This window comes from Haplochromis burtoni, unplaced genomic scaffold (genome assembly GCF_018398535.1).
Source record: "Haplochromis burtoni strain Fernald_Lab_line unplaced genomic scaffold, NCSU_Asbu1 Contig_926, whole genome shotgun sequence".
NCBI classification, from domain to species: Eukaryota; Metazoa; Chordata; class Actinopteri; order Cichliformes; family Cichlidae; genus Haplochromis; species Haplochromis burtoni.
The window spans coordinates 37,656-55,429 of NW_024583287.1; the positions used below are offsets into that span (position 1 = coordinate 37,656).

Sequence of the window (17,774 nt, forward strand, 5' to 3'; positions counted from 1 at the left end):
AGTGGATACATGGTTATGCTCAGGATATGTCAGCACATTTCTACTGGAAATGCACTTTGGTTAAACTTTCAGCAAGAAATTTGCATTTGCACTGTTAAATATTTATATAGCTTTAATGCACATAAAAAAACAGCTGCTTGTTTAAGTGAAAATAAATGGATGTTTGGTTTTTTGCGCTAGTAAAGTTGTGGAGTTGTATTTTGACTCGCAGAAATTATATCGTTATCTCAAATTTTCAAATACATAGTGTGACATATTTTTTTGGCCATATCGCCCTGCTCTACTGTGCACACAGTTTCAATAACAGTGTAACTGAGATATTTTTCTCACCTCCTGTGTTGAAGTCATTGTTTCCTCTGTAGTGGCTCAGCTGAGTCCAAATGGCTGAAACTGTTCTTCTGCTGCTCCACCAGACTCTTCTCCTCCTGTTACTCAGCTGGGACACAAAAAGTATAGATATGTATTTTATCCCTGACAAGAAGAAGCAGAGCAAATAAACATTACTACACTCAGTGACAACAATACCTATGAAGCTTCAAGGTGAAACCCCAGAAGCAACTACAAAAAGACAGTTATCAGTTGCCTACAAGAAGTTGAAAGGGAAAAAGCCACTGAGCTCCCTGCATACCACCACCTTTACCCGGTGGATGCTGCACCCTGTATATATGGACTTCCATAGATCCATAAAGAAGGAGTCCCACTCAGGCTCATTGGTAGCAGCATAAACTCAGCCACCTACAACATTGTCCAGCACATTACTACCATCCTAGTACCCTTTGTGGGGAACACACCCCACACCCACATAAAAAGCTCCACTGACTTTAACAACAAGGTCCACAAACTTACACTTGATTCAGATCAAACCACAGTGAGGCAGTGGACACTGTTGAAAAACAGTGTCCACAAAGCTGCACCGCTTGATGGATTGTCAGAGCATTATGGCTACCACAGTCAGGATCCTCGCGGAGTGATACGTATTGTGCTTCAACATAATAATACTCTGTTGTGTGTGTAAGGCCCCCAAAATGGCATCTTTTAAAAGACTCTGCTTATGAAGCAAACTCTATCAGTCACCCAGGAGAACATGGAAATAGAGCAGCTGCAAGAGAATTGAACATTAATGAATCAATGGTATGGAAGTGGAGGAAGCAAGAAGAATAAGTTGAAAAAAGTTTCACTTATCAACCAGAATTCATACATAAGGCACACTTTTGAGAAAATTAAAGGATTTTAAGTCTGCCTTATAGTCCAAAAAATACACCATTGAAGAAGTTCTTGTGCTTAAAGTGCTTCACTGAGCTGAAATTTAAACATCTCAAGATATATAAAATAAAAAGGAAGATTAAATTAAAAATGCCATAAAGGCTTGGAATTGATCATCTCAATATCCATACCTTGGGCATGGACATCTTAGAGGTTCTGCCCTAGACTATCTCTGATTGGTTTAGATCACAATATATGGGCAGTACGTTGTCTGTCATTGACCACAGGCGACCTTTTTACTTGGACGACCTAGGATTAGTCACACCATTGAGAAATTAGATCGAATATCCAACCAATTCGTTTCTAGAGCCCTGACTAATCCCCACCGCTAGCAATAAGATGCATATTTTGGTATTGATCCGATAACAAGTAGATATGGGCCAGTATCGCTGATACCGATACTTTCAATAAATAAGGTGGATGTGTCAAGGAATTGAAAATAATTTTCATGACCTTAAGTGACCTTAAGTGCTTTTTGTGATGTTTCCTTCTTTATTATTAAATAGTTAAAACCCAAGACATAATTAGTCTTTAATTTAACAAAAATTAAATGGTTCGGTTGGGTGTTTTGGGCCTCTAAAACTAATGTTTCAAGGTATGTGGGGTGTGCATGTGCTAGGCCAAATCACCATTTTTTCTATCATAATCTAATAGAGATTGAAATTTTTCATATGAAATCAGTCACACAGCGATAAAAAGAAACAAATAAGGACAAGAAGCTGTTGTATTATTAACTGCAATAGCCGGTCGCATGACAGCCACGGGAAGCCGACGGGTAAAGAGATCGGTTGTTATCGGATTACGTCGTTGAAGAGAAATTGTTCAGCCATGTTTCCGAAGTAACAAAGAGGCGACGGATGGCCTGGATTGCAGCCATTCAAAGACCAAATATAACGTCCCAGAACACTCCAGCTCACAGTTAGTCTGCTCCAAGCATTTCCACAAAGTCAGTCTCTAATAGGGCTGCCCGATTAGTCGACTAGTCACGATTAATTCGACTATTAAAATCAGTCGACGACTGAATTTAATAGTCGACGCTCGTTTGAAGCTTTGTAAGATCACAAAGGAGCAGGAATAGAGTAGTAGATTTAAGAGTGTAATACACGAAACTGAAGAGGCAGCACTGCATGTACAAGGATGCCAGCTGCCGTTAAACCCCGAAGAAGAAGAAGCTGTGTCCCAGAATTCATAGCGCAGCCCAGCGCAGTTGTCAACAATGGCGGCAGCTAGTTAGTTTTAACTTTACTCTTATTATTCTTTCTGGGTCACAAAATAAACGTTTAACATATTTTCAGGCGAGAATGTAGCTGTGTAAACCTCAAATATCTGCTCAGTTTATCAGACACCACATATTTTCAAAAGCGCTCCGACGTTTTCGGAGACGTCTGTTACCCACTAGCTCGTTAGCTAGCCGGGGGCAAGGCTAACTAGAGCCGTGAGAACACCGGACTCCCGGCAAATCGTTTTCAAACCCACCGCCGTCTTTCGCTAGTCAGGTTAAACATATATATAAGTCACTTAGATAACTTAAAAATGTTATTGTTTGGCTTTTTTAGTATTTTATTTGTTCCTGAGTAAATCGGTTTGGCTGAGATTAAAGTTATAGTTTTTACACAGCTGAATAAACGTCAAGCAGACAGCTGATTATCAGAAGTGTGAGAGCTGGAGAATATACTCCGGTGTCCTGTTATATTTTAGATAGCAAGGAGTTTATTAAACTTCACCGAAACAATCTGCAAATTTCATTAAAATTTAATAAACTATCATCTTGTCTTTATTTTTAGTTAGCACAAACACTTCAAGCTGTAAGCTAATGATAGTTATATAAGACCAGATGCTGCTGGTGCAATAAGCTGTACGTCCAATGAATGATGATCTGATTAGTCGACTAATCGCAAAAATAATCGGTGACTAGTCGACTATCAAAATAATCGTTTGTGGCAGCCCTAATCTGCTGTTGTAGTTATTACGTAATTTATCATAACATAATTGTTGATGTAGGTTACGTCTAGGTTAAGTCTTATATTTATTTGGAATTGAATTCGTTGCTATGCTACTTTGTTCACTGTAGCTTTGCGGGCTAATGTTTGTTGTATTTTGTAGGAAAACCAGCCTACAAAATGCTGGAATGTGATCCAGACTGGCGCCCTCTATCAACCTGGTCATACAGGTTAAAGCTGCTACCATAGCCAGATTTGATCGGTTAAGAGAGAGAGCGATATCAATACAGCCACAAAAAGTCCCGCATATATGTGTCCAAGTGTTGTATTGAAGCAATCAAGTGATGAATAACTGTTTTCCAGTAAGTTGTTTTGATATGTTTTTTTTGTTGCATTGTTGATTTGTTCTTCACCGAAGCAGCTAATAAAGCACAATGGATTTTTACAATTTTGCATCTTTCTCATAAGATTCTATAATAGAATGAAACAATAATGCCAGTTACATATAAAGACAATAAATTGACCGAATTACGAAACACCTATTTTATTTTTATTAGATCTGAAAAAGTTGTGTAACACTACAACCTGAAACAAAAATTAGATTGCGTTGGCCTGTACAGGAGATAAAGAAAACATTTTAACAACAGCTGTGAAATGGAATAGTCCAAATTACCAAAGTAAACTGGACTTGGGTTTGTTGCAGGGATCTGAAGTTACTAAACATTTTGTGAGTGTATGAACTCACACTTAGGACCATATAATAGTAAATATGTGCGTGATAAAAGTCGGGCAGCAGGCTGACGCCCCTACTCCACTCTGTATGCTTGTATGGGTCTGACCCTTTCACTCCTTTGATTTTTCCTCATACTTGATTTTTTGCCTTTTTGGAAACTATCTTCGTACGGACTTTGTACATAACTGTTTTTGGGGCAAATAAAATGCAAGTAGGGATTAAAACCGCGGAATTAATGATTTGTTGATGTTTTGATTTTGTTGCCACTCGTACCCACAATGCAATGCGCGGAAGTAACGTGGTACAGCTAGCTTAGCATGTATGCTGCAGTTGCAGGAACACTTTAAAAACAAAGAACAACAAGGTGGTTACAGATATGATTAACCTAACCTAACAAATTAAAAATAAAGCAAAGCAGCCTTTAAACAACCCTATCTCGTTGAGCGTAAAGAATTTACGCAGTGCAGCTAAAGGTTCCAACTTTCTGCCAGCAAACGCTCAACTTCTCCCAGCGTGCTGAGCTAATGGTTAGCAGGTGTTTTTCTCCAAACACTCTCTCACTCTTCTCTCAACGTGTTCACAATAAACTGTGAACAGACACCGAGGAGAGCAGCAGAAGACCTCATTCAGGAGCTAAACTCAACATGAACTGAACTCACAGTAAAGTTAGCTCGGTGCTTACCTTTAGATGAGCCCACAAACCGAGAGAAACTCCGCGATGAAGCTGCAACTCTTTCCAAACACAGGAAACAGATCAGGGAGCAGAGACCCACGTGGTTCACGCTGATCTCAGCTACGATCCAGGAGACAAGGGTGGGCAGATCGATGCAGATATCGATCAGGACGTTGGTAGTGGTTTATGATCGATACTTCAGTTTGTTTCTCTCCTCTAAGTTCACTACTTTACTCACGTTTCGTGAAAAAGCAGCTCTCTCTGCTCGACTCCTCTCCCGCACACACACTTTGCTCCGCCCCCTTCTTCCTGCTTTTTGACGTTGTTTGTTGCTGTGCGGTCACGTGACACAGCTGTACACATGTAACTACGTGAGGTGCTATTCAAAAGTACTTCCTATCTCCTTTTCCTAACCCCTCTTCCTTGGCCTCGATGAAAACGTCATTGTGGAAAGGAGAATTGCTAATGACTCAGAGGGAAGAGCGGTGCTGAGAATATGAACAGCTTTACACTCGTCTCTCTTTAACGATGTGACGCCGCATGTCCGGCTGGTGAAACTACAATGTGCAGAAGATGGACTACAAAACAAACATTTTACTTCTTCACAATGTGTTCTAACCCTGTTGTTTTATGGAGCTCATATAAACAATAACAACCTGTTAAATCCCTTAATTCAAACTAATGAATATCAATTCATTAGTTTGAATTTTCAAGAAGAAGGAACATTTAGGGTCAGATTTACAAACATCTGCAGCAGCTCAAACACTTCTAATGATGTTAAAAAGCTGCTGGATTTACTGAAGAGGCTCAGTGTCAGTTTGTGACTCAAAGTTATGACGTATTTTCAACATATATTCGAGACTGAATTGGGCTGGCTATAAACTGGGACCTGTGAAGACTTGTTGGGCTGCTCTAGGGAGGATAGATGGTTTGAGTGGGACAATAGGTGGAGTTTTTGTGAGACAAGCAGTTTGAATTTAGGTGGGTGTTTTGGCATAATCTGATGTGGAGCTAGCTAAGGTGCTCCGAGACGGGAGTTTGTGTATAAAATTTAAAAATGCAGAACAAAAGAATAAAACACTTAAATTGCAAATGGTTTGTTAAAAGGAAGTCATGTAAAGGAAAATAGTGGGTGAGTAGAAAGGAGGAGGAGGTATTTCAGTTATTCTCCATTGAGGAAAATGATCAAAGGAGGAGAGATCACTGGAATAATAAAGACTAAAAGCTGTTAGAAATGGAGAAAATGTGGATAGTCTGTCAGTACTGCTTGAGATTCAAGGTAATACTTTGCTTGACAAGTCATGGTGGGATACGTGAGTTTTAGTGTCTGTGTTTATGTGCCTCCTCCACTCAGGTGCTATAAATGTCAGATGTTTGGTCACATAGGTAGTGCAAGTATTGGGGAAGTGATGAACTGAAGCTTTCCATCCAACTGGTCGACTCTACTGCGCCATCAAGTGGACGATTCAAGTGAAACAGGCTCTTTAATCATAATAATGTGATTTGTAAACCTCTAAACTGAATAAATAAATAGTTTTCATGGTTATTTATCCCAAATATTGTCTCAGTATGTCTAATACAAAAGAGAAAGTCGAAACTATCAGCACCGAGTTTTAGTGTGATTGTGTAACTGTGCCATCATGCTTATGTACATCTGGATAATGACACAAACTAGCGTGTGGCGCTTCACGTTTTAGTAAACTAAAAGACAGAAATCAGATTATAGGATCTGTGGTGTTGTTTATTTATATTATGGTGCTTATCATTTGTTATATTTATTACTGTGTGCATACTTTATTAGGAGAGATGAGATTTAAAAAAATCTCTTCCTTGCTGGTTCCATCAAAGAAGAAATGGTCAAGTAACTATGTAGCACAACAGTGTGATGGGAAATCAGCTGTGTTTTGCTGCCCATTTTAATTCGAATCTGGTGCAAACTGGTGAGTCACGTGTTACGGACTGCCCACGAGGCCTCGAACGTCACTACATACGTAATCAAAGCGAGCCTCGATACGCGCTTCACATAAACTCCCCCGAGATTACCCGACACTCTTCAAAGCTTCGACACACAGGACACATCACTAGTGATCAGGTTAAATGTTGTAAACAATTAGATGACACAAAAGTTTCCAATATAAAAACTTAAATTTTTACAACTACAGTAAAAAACAAAGAAACTATACAGTCAGAACCTTTTATGTAATTTTACATTTATTTCTTATAACATCATAAAATGTTCATTAAGCCGACCAACAGTTTTATTACCAGATAATTTTAATGTCTCCCGAATCTTTAAGGGGTTATTGAGATTGTGTGATTGAGATTGTTGTCTCTGTAAGAAAATGATCACCTTTGACTTTTCTAATGACAACTGTGCACGTGTCACACAGCTGCTTGAAAAACAGCCGATCAGTGTGGAGGTTAGTTCTCCGGGCTTTGGCCCACGCCATGTTCTGCTCATGGAGAAGTTTAGATAGATCAGAAGTAAACCGTGCATTAGCTCAACAATGATTTTCTTTACATGTCCGTAAAGGGATACAACAAAATAAGGAAGAATTCAACAGCATCAAATGGAAAATTCAATACATGCACAGTATAGCAGGTTCCCTCTCAGTGCAGCCAGCTGGATGAGGTTTACTGATCAAACCATGACAGAGAGATTCTACATTCGGGTAAACCAATCTACAAGAAATGACACAAAAATAAAAATTATAGGATCCAGTTCAGGTGAGTTTGTGATTCAACAGTTTTTATTTATCATCCGAACAAACACAAAAACATAACAAAGAAGCAAAAGAAAGGGAATCGCATACAGTTAAAGTCCTTACATTTACAATTACACATATGGGGAAAAGAGGATAAAAAGAAACTATGAGGAAAAAGAAAAAACTACCTATTCACCCACAGATTTAAAAAACAAACTACAAGAGTGAACTCTCATCCTTGGTGCTCACTTCCTAATTACCTGGAGGCACCTGAAAACAGCTAACAGTAACAGTTTATCACATAGTTTATGCTGCAAGTAAGTTAATGTTCATTCTTTTGAAAGTGAACCAAGAAGAAAATATCCACGGTCCTTTTGGATCCCATTCTTAAAAATATTACTCAGTACTTGAGATATAGAACTCCAAATTGTTCGATTAATTTGCATTCCCAAAGGTAATGGACAAGGATACAAGTTTCATTTTGACATTTGATACAGAAGGGGGAAAACTGAGGTGTAATCTTATGCAAAACATTAGGAGCTATATATAGGTGGTGTAAATTTTTGTATTGGGTTTTTGGTAAGCGGTTGCAAGTAAAAGTAGATGTAGCTATGTTAATGGCTCCTTTCCAAGCCTCCTCTGTATACTCATTATTAAGATCCCCCTCCCATAACACTCAGTGTGCTGCTACTATGAGCATATAGTAAAGAATAAAAGGCAGAAATAAAATGAGTTGTCTTTTTGCTTAATAAGAAATGTCTCCAAATCATCATACGTAGCTGTTTCTGCAGATTGTGAAACTTTGGAATGAACAAGATTAGATTGATTAGCTGGAAAAAGTTTCTTTTTGTTACAGACAAATAGGCTCCAAAGTTAAAAAGGTGAAGCAGACCAAGAGTCTAGGAGGGAATCAAAATTGAGATAACCATGTAACCACTTCCATAAAAACAAACGGGTATGGTCTGACCATTTATAGAAAATTAAATTTGACAACCTATGCCTCTCCTATGTGTAGGCAATTGTAAGAGTCTAATTTCTAATCCAGGTTTCTTCCATGTCAGATATATTTTGAAAAACCTTTTTCTATATCCCGAGAAACATTCTGGGTTATCCATAGAGGTAGCATTTGTATGGGCTCAAATTGTGGTCAGAAATATTTTGTACTTGTAAATCAGGATTTGTATGTGTAAAAGGAATTTGTGTGTAAAAAAGATTTTTGTGTGTTGTTAAATATATATTTTTAGCACTTATTTTATGATTATATTGTTTTATGCATTTTAATAATAAAGGCTTGTAAAGCAAGGCCAGTTTTGACTCATAAACCAAGTGCTCAGCCAGACTGAAAAACAGGAAGTTTAGTGTGGAGCTGCAGAGGCATATTAATAAAATACAGGAAACCAGACAGAAAAAGCGGAACTAGTAACATACAAGCAGTTGTTTTTATCGAAACTATGTGTGGCGTGTAAAGGACCAAAATAACACCTATATGAGACACATTTTAGCTTCTAAATGCTAGAGCTGGCTTTGGGCTGTGCAGGGCTCTCTCTTCCGGAAGGTGATTGAATAAAGGATCATAAATGTTTTGACCACTCCTGAGTCGGGTTTTCTCCGTTCTATCATGGGGATCAAAGAACCGGGTTTAATAGTGTCGACTTAGTCAAAAAAATACGTGTGAAACTCTGCACTCAAGTTTCAAGTTAAAAGTACAAATTTTGACCCTATTTTTCTTCCTTTCATCTGATTGGCCAATGTCATGTCAATCACAAATGTAACTATCCAATCAGAGAATGGATGGGTTTGGCTGTCGGAGGGGCGCTCTTTGGAACTGCCAGTCCACACAAAAATCTTTTTTACACACAAATTCTTTTTACAAGTACAAAATACTTACGACCACAATTTGAGCCCATACATTTGTACTGGATATAACAAACAAGGGAGAATGTTGATTTTAATTAGGCTCACATGGCTCCTAAAGAGAAAGCAGCAAACTTTGCCATCTGTCCAAATCTTTTTTTTTTTCCCCCCCAATGAGAACTGGGGACAAGTTCAGTTTCCATCGGTCTTTAAGAATTTTTAGCCCAAGGTATGTGAGACCGCAAGAGGACCATTGAAAATTGCAAATATCTGTCAGAGAGTTAACCTGATCACCCAGCGGCATAACCTCTGAATTCCCTAAATTAATTCTGGAATCAGAGAACCAGCTGAACTTACATATAATAGACATAATGTCTGATATTGATAGTTCTGGTTTTAATAAGAACAACAAAATATCGACAGCATACAATCCAGTTTTATGATTTGCTCCACCCACTGTTATGCCATGCGTATCTTGGCGAATGGCCTCAGCAGAGGTTCAAGTGCTAATGCAAAGATGCCTCATATCTCTTTTGGAGTGGGAAATGGTAAATGGCCTGTATTTGTATAGCGCTTTACTAGTTCCTAAGGACCCCAAAGCGCTTTACACATTCAGTCATCCACCCATTCACACACTGGTGATGGCAAGCCACAGCCACAGCGCACTGACACAGGCGAGGCTGCCGGACACTGGCGCCACCGGGCCCTCTGACCACCACCAGTAGGCAACGGGTGAAGTGTCTTGCCCAAGGACACAACGACCGAGATTGTCCAAGCCGGGGCTCGAACCGGCAACCTTCCGATTACAAGGCGAACTCCCAACTCTTGAGCCGCCAGAGTTGGGAGTTTGCCTTCCCGATCGCCCCAACGATCAGGAAGGCTGATAATTGTACACCATTTGTTATAACATAGGCTTGCTGAGGTTTGTAGAGTTTTAATCCATCCAATAAAACCCTTGCCTAAGTCAAATCTTTGTAATACGGTAAAGAAAAGCATGTCCACTCGATTCCGTCAAATGCCTTTTCAGAATCTAAAGATATAACATAAGCCATATATTTTGTCTGATTCGAATATTGTATAATATTTAACAATCGTCTAATATTTATAAATGAGAAATGATTGTGGACAAAGCTGTTTGATCAGGGTTTATAAGCAATGGGAGAATGCCCCCCAGTCTCATCGCTAATAGCTTAGAGAGTAATTTAGAATCGACATTGATGAGGCTGATCCGCCTATATGATCCAAACCTATCTGGTGATTAATTTTTATTTAAAATTAACGAAATATTAGCCTGTCTAAGTGTTGGGGAAAGACATTCATTCTTAAAAAAGTCTAAAAAAATATCCGTCAATGATCTGGCAAGAAGATGATGTAGTTTTTTAATAAAATTCTGAGCAGAAACCAACAAGTGCTGATGCTTTTCCTCCTTTAAAAGAACTGATAGCAAGTGGCACTTCCTCCTCAGTCACTGGGGTATTTAATGCTTCCCTTGGATTCTCTGATAACGATACAAAAAGTGCTTATCTAAAAATCCTGCCATCTTCCTATCTGTATTACTACACTCTGATGAGTACACGTTCACTTAGAACTGCTTCATAATCAAGTTGATGCCTTTTTCTGCATTGTGGTATATGAACTAATACTACCCCTAAGATAGGCTTTGGCATTTATGATTTATTCAGACTGCTTGGCTATATTTATTTCCCTTAATACATACAAACATTTTGTTTTTCAAAGTCTGTTTAATGAACTAAAGCACTTAATTGTAACGCACATAAAAATCAGGAAGGGAGAAAATACTTTGCAGCTTTTAAATGTAAAATCCTGTACTAGTCACTGCAGGAACTGGTGTGAAATGATTTGGAGTTTTGAAAGAAATGGATTTAAGAACAGGGATTACCAAAGCACAAGTTTAAATATGAAAAACCATTCAAATTTAACTGAGGTAACACATAAGATAAATAGATGAAAAACAAGTTTATTAAAAAAAAAACTAAGAAAGTTGAAATGAAAGAAACGGATGTATATAGCCATACACTGATATTTGGTACAATATAAGTTTGGCTAAAAACAAAAAACATATTCACATAGCGTTTATATTACTTTAAAAAGTACAACTACTAAACACTATTGTGTTTTAATTGAAAAAAGATTAACATTTAACAGGGATAGAAATTTAGAGCATTAAATCCCTCAGGGGAGAAAACCTTGATTTTCATGTCTATGCTTGCAGATTCCCAAATTTAAGATCCAGGATTATTCACTGCCGGTCCAGAAATCAGAGCTACCTCATAACATCCAAGTGTGACATCAGCTGCACTCTTTACAGGAGACTCTAGATGAACTCTGTGGAGCCTGATCTCAAGGTTTTTAAGTCTGACCCTGAAACCAGAAGAGGATCTTTCTGTCTCTGCAGAATCATTGTGATCCGGTGATTTCAGTCCTGCATGATCACGCTGATGCCATTGGTCACAGCTGAAGTTCTCTTCCATGTGTGTACGTTCATGAAGGTTATGACTGCTCGATCGTGAGAAGCTTCTGTCACAGTGTCTGCACTTGTATGGTTTCTCTCCTGTGTGGACTCGTTTATGCACTTTAAGCTCACCTGCAGTGGTGAAGGATGAGCCACACTGGTCACAGACGTACTTTTTGACTCCACTGTGAATGAGTACATGCTTTTTTAATGCACTTGATGTGGGGAAGCCTCTCCCACATTCTTTGCAGTAGTTCATTTTGTCTCCAGTGTGTCTACGCTGATGTATTTTTAGGCTTTGTTGCCGAATGAAAGTTTTTCCACAAAGGTCACAACGAAAGTCTTTCCCACCACCACAGTGACAACAGGGTCGAGAACTGGATCCATCTGTGTCGCTCTGCTTCTAAACAAAAACACAAAGACAGTGTAAGTCGGGGAATTCCTTCAACATTTTTAGAACTTTTATTGTCATTGTGCAGTTTCTTGCACAGCGAAATTGGGTAGCATGTGGAAGGGATTAAGCACCATCACAGATTACAAAGCCAGAGACACTGCGCCGATCAATGCAGACTCTGCATTTACCAATGAGCTGAACGCGTTCTACACCAGTTTCGAGGTTAGCCAGGTGGTTAATGCTAACTACTGCCTTACAACAGAGGACGGTGACGTCAACGGCAAGGGACCGGTGATCCGTATCGTAAAGCACGCCGTCCACGCGTCGCTGAGAGTGAACACAAGGAAAGCGGCTAAGCCAGATAGCATCACCGGCCATCTGCTGTGTCTGTTCTGTGGACCAGCTAGCAAGTAAGCTCACTTCCATTTTCAGTGAGTCCCTGGCAAAGTCTGTGGCCCCCACATGCTTCAAGAGATCCACAATCATCCCTGCGCCCAAGAACAACAAGCCCTCATGCCTGAATGACTACCGGCCAGTTTCACTGACTTTGGTGGTAATGAAGGTGTTTGAGAGGCTGCGGAAAAACATCATCTCCTTCTCCACCACAAATACCACAGATCCACTCCACTTTGCTTACCAACCCAACAGATCCACAGAGGACGTCATCGTCCATATCCTGCACACCACTCTCAGCCATGTGGACAGGAAACAGGGTAACTATGTGAGTAGAGCAGTGGCGAGAGAACACAGGGGTGTGTTCTCTCGCCACTGCTCTACTCTGTCTATACTCCAGACTGCGTGGCCACTCATAGCTCCAATACCATTGTGATCTACTGACGACACAGTGGTGTTGGGTGCCATCTCCAACAACGATGAGGCGGCCTACATGGAGGAAATGAAGAATCTGTCATTGTGGTGTTAGGATAACCACATCCAGCTGAACGTCTGCAACATCAAGGAGGTTGGTGTAAGTATCCCAGTGTCCACATCTCCTCAGATATGACATTGTCTGCCCACATACAAAAAGGCTAGCCAGCGCCTGTACAACTTCTGACAACTGAGGAAGTTCGGTGTCTGTCCAGCGATCCTCAGAACTTTCGATTCAGCCCCTGTGGAGAGCATCCTCACACAGAGCATCTCATCCTGGTATGGGAACGGCTGTACTAAGGATGGCAGATTTATATATTAGATTGCTGTTGAAGGACTCCTCTCCTCTCCCTACAGGACATTTACACCAGGAGATGCTGGTCCAGAGCAGCTCAGACACTGAAGGACCCAGTCCATCCCAGCAACAAACCGTTGCTCCACGCCATCCAGTCAAGAACAGAGAGACTCAAGACCAGCTTCTGGTTCAGGACATGCAGGTTAAAGTAATTCTTCATTTTTGCATCCAGTTTATTTAAAACAAAAACAACTGTATCTAAGCAAAAAGTTATATCATGTTCTTCATAAATACACATGAAAAGTTGCAACCAAATCGGTCTCACTCCCAATTTAAAGCAACAATAACTGATTTTAGTTAGTGTGGTTAGTTTGGGGCAATCGTGGCTCAAGAGTTGGGAGTTCGCCTTGTAATCGTAAGGTTGCCGGTTCGAGCCCCAGCTTGGACAGTCTCGGTCGTTGTGTCCTTGGGCAAGACACTTCACCCGTTGCCTACTGGTGGTGGTCAGAGGGCCCGGTGGTGCCAGTGTTCGGCAGCCTCGCCTCTGTCAGTGCGCCCCAGGGTGGCTGTGGCTACAATGTAGCTTGCCATCACCAGTGTGTGAATGTGTGTGTGAATGGGTGGATGACTGGATATGTAAAGCGCTTTGGGGTCCTTAGGGACTAGTAAAAGCGCTATATAAATACAGGCCATTTACCATTTTAGTAAAGAAGATAATAAGTCATCTAACACTGGCCAAATTGTAGCAGTCTTAACTATCGGAGAATGGGGAGATTGTGACTACAGAAGAGTTATTACTTACTGGTTTTATGACTATGGAAGAAATAAATAATAGCTGAGACTAAAATCCAATAAGCACTGCTTTTATATGCAGTAGAATTACTAAGGAGTTATTACAGAAAGTTAACAAATTGAATGAGCAGAGTAGTTCCAAACAGTCAGGCTAAAATTAAAAGATAAATACATACCTCACAGTAACTGCACTTGTAGAGTTTCTTTCTGGTGTGGATCTCTTGGTGGAGTTTCAGGTGACGTGGAGATTTAAAAGCCTTATTGCACAGGTCACATTTATATGGTCTCTCCTCAGTGTGGGTAAGCATGTGGCTTTGTAAGTGTGTGGCTGTTGTAAACAGTTTCCCACACTGATCACAGCAGAAAACATCCTGTCCGGTATGAATCCGTAAGTGAACATTGCGGTTCCCTGGCGTGCTGAAAGTTTTCCCACAAATGTCACAGCTGTACGCCTTAATTCCAGAGTGGGTAACTAGATGACATTGTAAGTTGCTACTTTGAGCAAAAGTTTTACCACACTGATTACAGCTGTATGGTTTAACTCCACTGTGGATGTTTTTGTGTGTTTTTAAGCTTCTAGGATACGTAAAAGACTTTCCACACAACTCACAGCTGTATGCTTTAACTCCACTGTGGATGAGTTTGTGTGTTTTTAAGCTTTGAGAATGGGTAAAAGACTTTCCACACGAGTCACATCTGTGTGCTTTAACTGCACTGTGGATGATTCGGTGTGTTTTTAAGCTTCCAGCTTGGGTAAAAGACTTTCCACACAACTCACAGCTGTATGCTTTAATTCCACTGTGGATGAGTTTGTGTGTTTTTAAGCTTTCAGCTTGGGTAAAAGACTTTCCACACAACTCACAGCTGTATGGTTTAATTCCACTGTGAATTAGTTTGTGTGTTTTTAAGCTTCTAGGATAGGTAAAAGACTTTCCACACAATTCACAGTTGTACGCTTTAACTCCACTGTGAATTAGTTTGTGTGTTTTTAGATATCCTTTCTGACTAAAATATTTTCCACACAACTCACAGTTGTATGCTTTAACTCCACGGTGCATGAGTTGGTGTCTTTTTAGGCTTCCAGGCTGGTTAAAAGATTTTTCACACAACTCACAGCTATATGGTTTAACTCCGCTGTGGATGAGTTGGTGTGCTTTTAAGTGTCCTTTCTGGGTAAAACATTTTCCACACAAGTCACACCTGTACGGTTTAACTCCACTGTGGATGAGTTGGTGTGTTTTTAAGCTCCCAGACTGGGTAAAATCCTTCCCACACTCTTCACAGCTGTATATTTTCTCTCCAGTTCTTCGGTGAGGTTTGTCGGCCTCCTGAGAGCGCTGACTTCTCGCTCCATGTTGGTCCTGCAGTGACAGAGATACAAATAGAGGCAGTGAGTGAAATGCAGTCGTGGAACAAACTGAAACTGACTCCATTAGTGGAATCAAAGATGTCAACAAACACCAGCTGTGCACACAGTTTCAATAACAGTGTAACTGTCATACTTTTCTCACCTCCTGCGTTGAAGTCATTGTTTCCTCTGTAGTGGCTGAGCTGAGTCCAAATGGCTGAAACTGTTCCTCTGCTGCTCCACCAGACTCTTCTCCTCCTGTTACTCAGCTGGGACACAAAAGTATAGATATGTATTTTATCCCTGACAAGAAGAAGCAGAGCAAATAAACATTACTACACTCAGTGACAACAATACCTATGAAGCTTCAAGGTGAAACCCCAGAAGCAGCTACAAAAAGAAAGTCATCAGCTGCAACAAGAACTTGAAAAAAGCCACTGAGCTCCCTGCATACCACCACCTTTACCCAGGGGATGCTGCACCCTGTATATATGAACTTCCATAGACACACAAAGAAGGAGTCCCACTCAGGCTCATTGGTAGCAGCATAAACTCAGCCACCTACAACATTTCCAAGCACCTCATCACCATCCTAGCTCCCCTTGTGGGGAACACACCCCATCACATCAAAAACTCTGCTGACTTCACCAACAAGGTCCACAAACTTACACTTGATCCAGATGAAACCAGAGTGTCCTTTGATGTGGTCTCACTTTTCACTTGTATACCTCCAACCGAGGCAGTGGAGACTGTCAGGAAACAACTACATCAAGACAGCTCCTTAAAACCAGAACCAGCTTCACCCTGATCAGGTCTGCACACTGTTAGACCTCTGCCTTACCACCACATATTTTAAATACAACGAGGGTTTCTACAGACACAAACATGGATGTGCTGTGAGCTCCCCAGTGTGTCCCATTGTAGCCAAACTTTACATGGAGGAAGTGGAAAGAAAGGCTCTTGGCTCTTTAACAGGAAGACTCTAGACTAACTTTTTGCCAAGGTTGCCCTGGTGTGCCTAACTTTTTTTCTTAGGTGCACCACAATTTTTCAACCACATCGTTGAACACCGCAGTTTTAACTGTGACTTTTTCTTTAAATTGCTGTGCTTACAGACAACATTGATTTGTAAATGATTAACTAACAATCTTGTCAACACAAAGTTCTTTATTTGGAACACTGCTCTACAAGAAAGATATGTTACTGAAAAAGTGCTTATGCTTAAACTGCTTTGGCAGTTTTAGGTAATATTGTAGACAATGTTAAACTTAGTCACCACATCGGCCTCCTCCGACAACCTGCTTGCTGCTGCCTGCCACTGAAAGGCAGTGGGGAGTTGGGGCACTTGGACAATGCATTTATCACAACATATACGGTAATTGTTTTCTGGATACACTGTGCTTTTTCAGCGTTTCAATTAAGAGTCACGAATACAGAATTGCCAGGCATGGTCTTTCCACACTCACGACAGTAAATGCTAGTGGTGCAACGGATCACGGTTGATCCGAAATCCAAACCGATCCCACTCCACGGTTCGGTACGCACGTGATCCGAAGATTCGAGAAAAAAAAGTATGTGTATGGTGCGCGTGATTAGTCTGTCAAGCGATAGTTAAGGTCAGCAGCGGTCCAAGTGGTGGAGCAGAGGAGTTTGCGGCATTTAAGCAGCCTTTTGCTGCCCGATCCGACCGGGTTAAAGCTATTACTAAAGCTATCGGGGTGTTTAGCTGCAGACGGGAGGCCGTATTCTGTTGTGCAATACAAGGGGTTTAAACTGTGATGAACGTGCTTGAGCCACGCTATGATATCTCGTTGTGCGTCCACTTCAGTGTGACAAGATGGTTCAAAGCATGTATGAGCAGGAGCAGTTTAAAGTCATGGCTGAACTGTCCCAGGCATCTTCTGTTGCTCTAACTACAAATGGGTGGAGCTCCAGGGCAACGGAAAGCCACGTTACCGTGACCGCTCGTTATATCACAGCAGAGTGGTAGATACAAAGCCCTGCACTGATTACATTAGATTAGATGGAACTTTATTTATCACTCGGGTGGGTTTCTCCGGGAAATCCAGTTTCCAGTAGCACAGCACCGACAGAAGTTGCAGAATGTGAGCAGAAATATACCACATATACACATATATAAATACAGAGAATACAAAAGGGATAAATAGAATAAATAGGAATAAGAATACAAGGGAACGGCACATTATTGTGAGTCTATTACACCGTTGGTTATTAAAAACTATTGCACAGTGAAAAGGCACTACAGCTACTTGTTCCCCCCTCCTTTGTCCCCGTTTGCCCTCCCTCTCCCCTCCAGCGAGCAGTTAAACAGTCTGATGGCGTGTGGGACAAAAGTCTGCTGGTCTTTGACTTTGGGAGAAGCAACCTGTCACTGACAGACTCCTCTGGTTGTTTATGGCCGTGTGCAGAGGATGCA

At 40.7% G+C, this 17,774-nt stretch overlaps 1 protein-coding gene across 12 annotated transcripts in view; it reads right to left on the reverse strand.

Annotated features, from left to right (window-relative positions):
- The window catches only part of LOC102295774 (zinc finger protein 91-like), a 55,878-nt gene that overhangs the window by 17,325 nt on the left and 20,779 nt on the right, over positions 1-17,774 (reverse strand). For 5 of the 12 annotated variants that reach the window (XM_042216117.1, XM_042216116.1, XM_042216115.1 and 2 more), the window contains exons 2-3: positions 15,501-15,640; positions 14,166-15,350 (exon numbers count right to left, since the gene is read on the reverse strand). In XM_042216117.1, coding sequence (XP_042072051.1) covers positions 14,166-15,350; positions 15,501-15,518 — 1,203 coding nt within the window. In that variant the 5' untranslated portion in view covers positions 15,519-15,640. Of the gene's footprint in view, positions 1-330; positions 437-4,618; positions 4,949-9,948; positions 12,045-14,165; positions 15,351-15,500; positions 15,641-17,774 lie in introns of those variants that run through there. The other 7 variants (XM_042216119.1, XM_042216118.1, XR_006053403.1 and 4 more) reach the window with 7 other exon arrangements.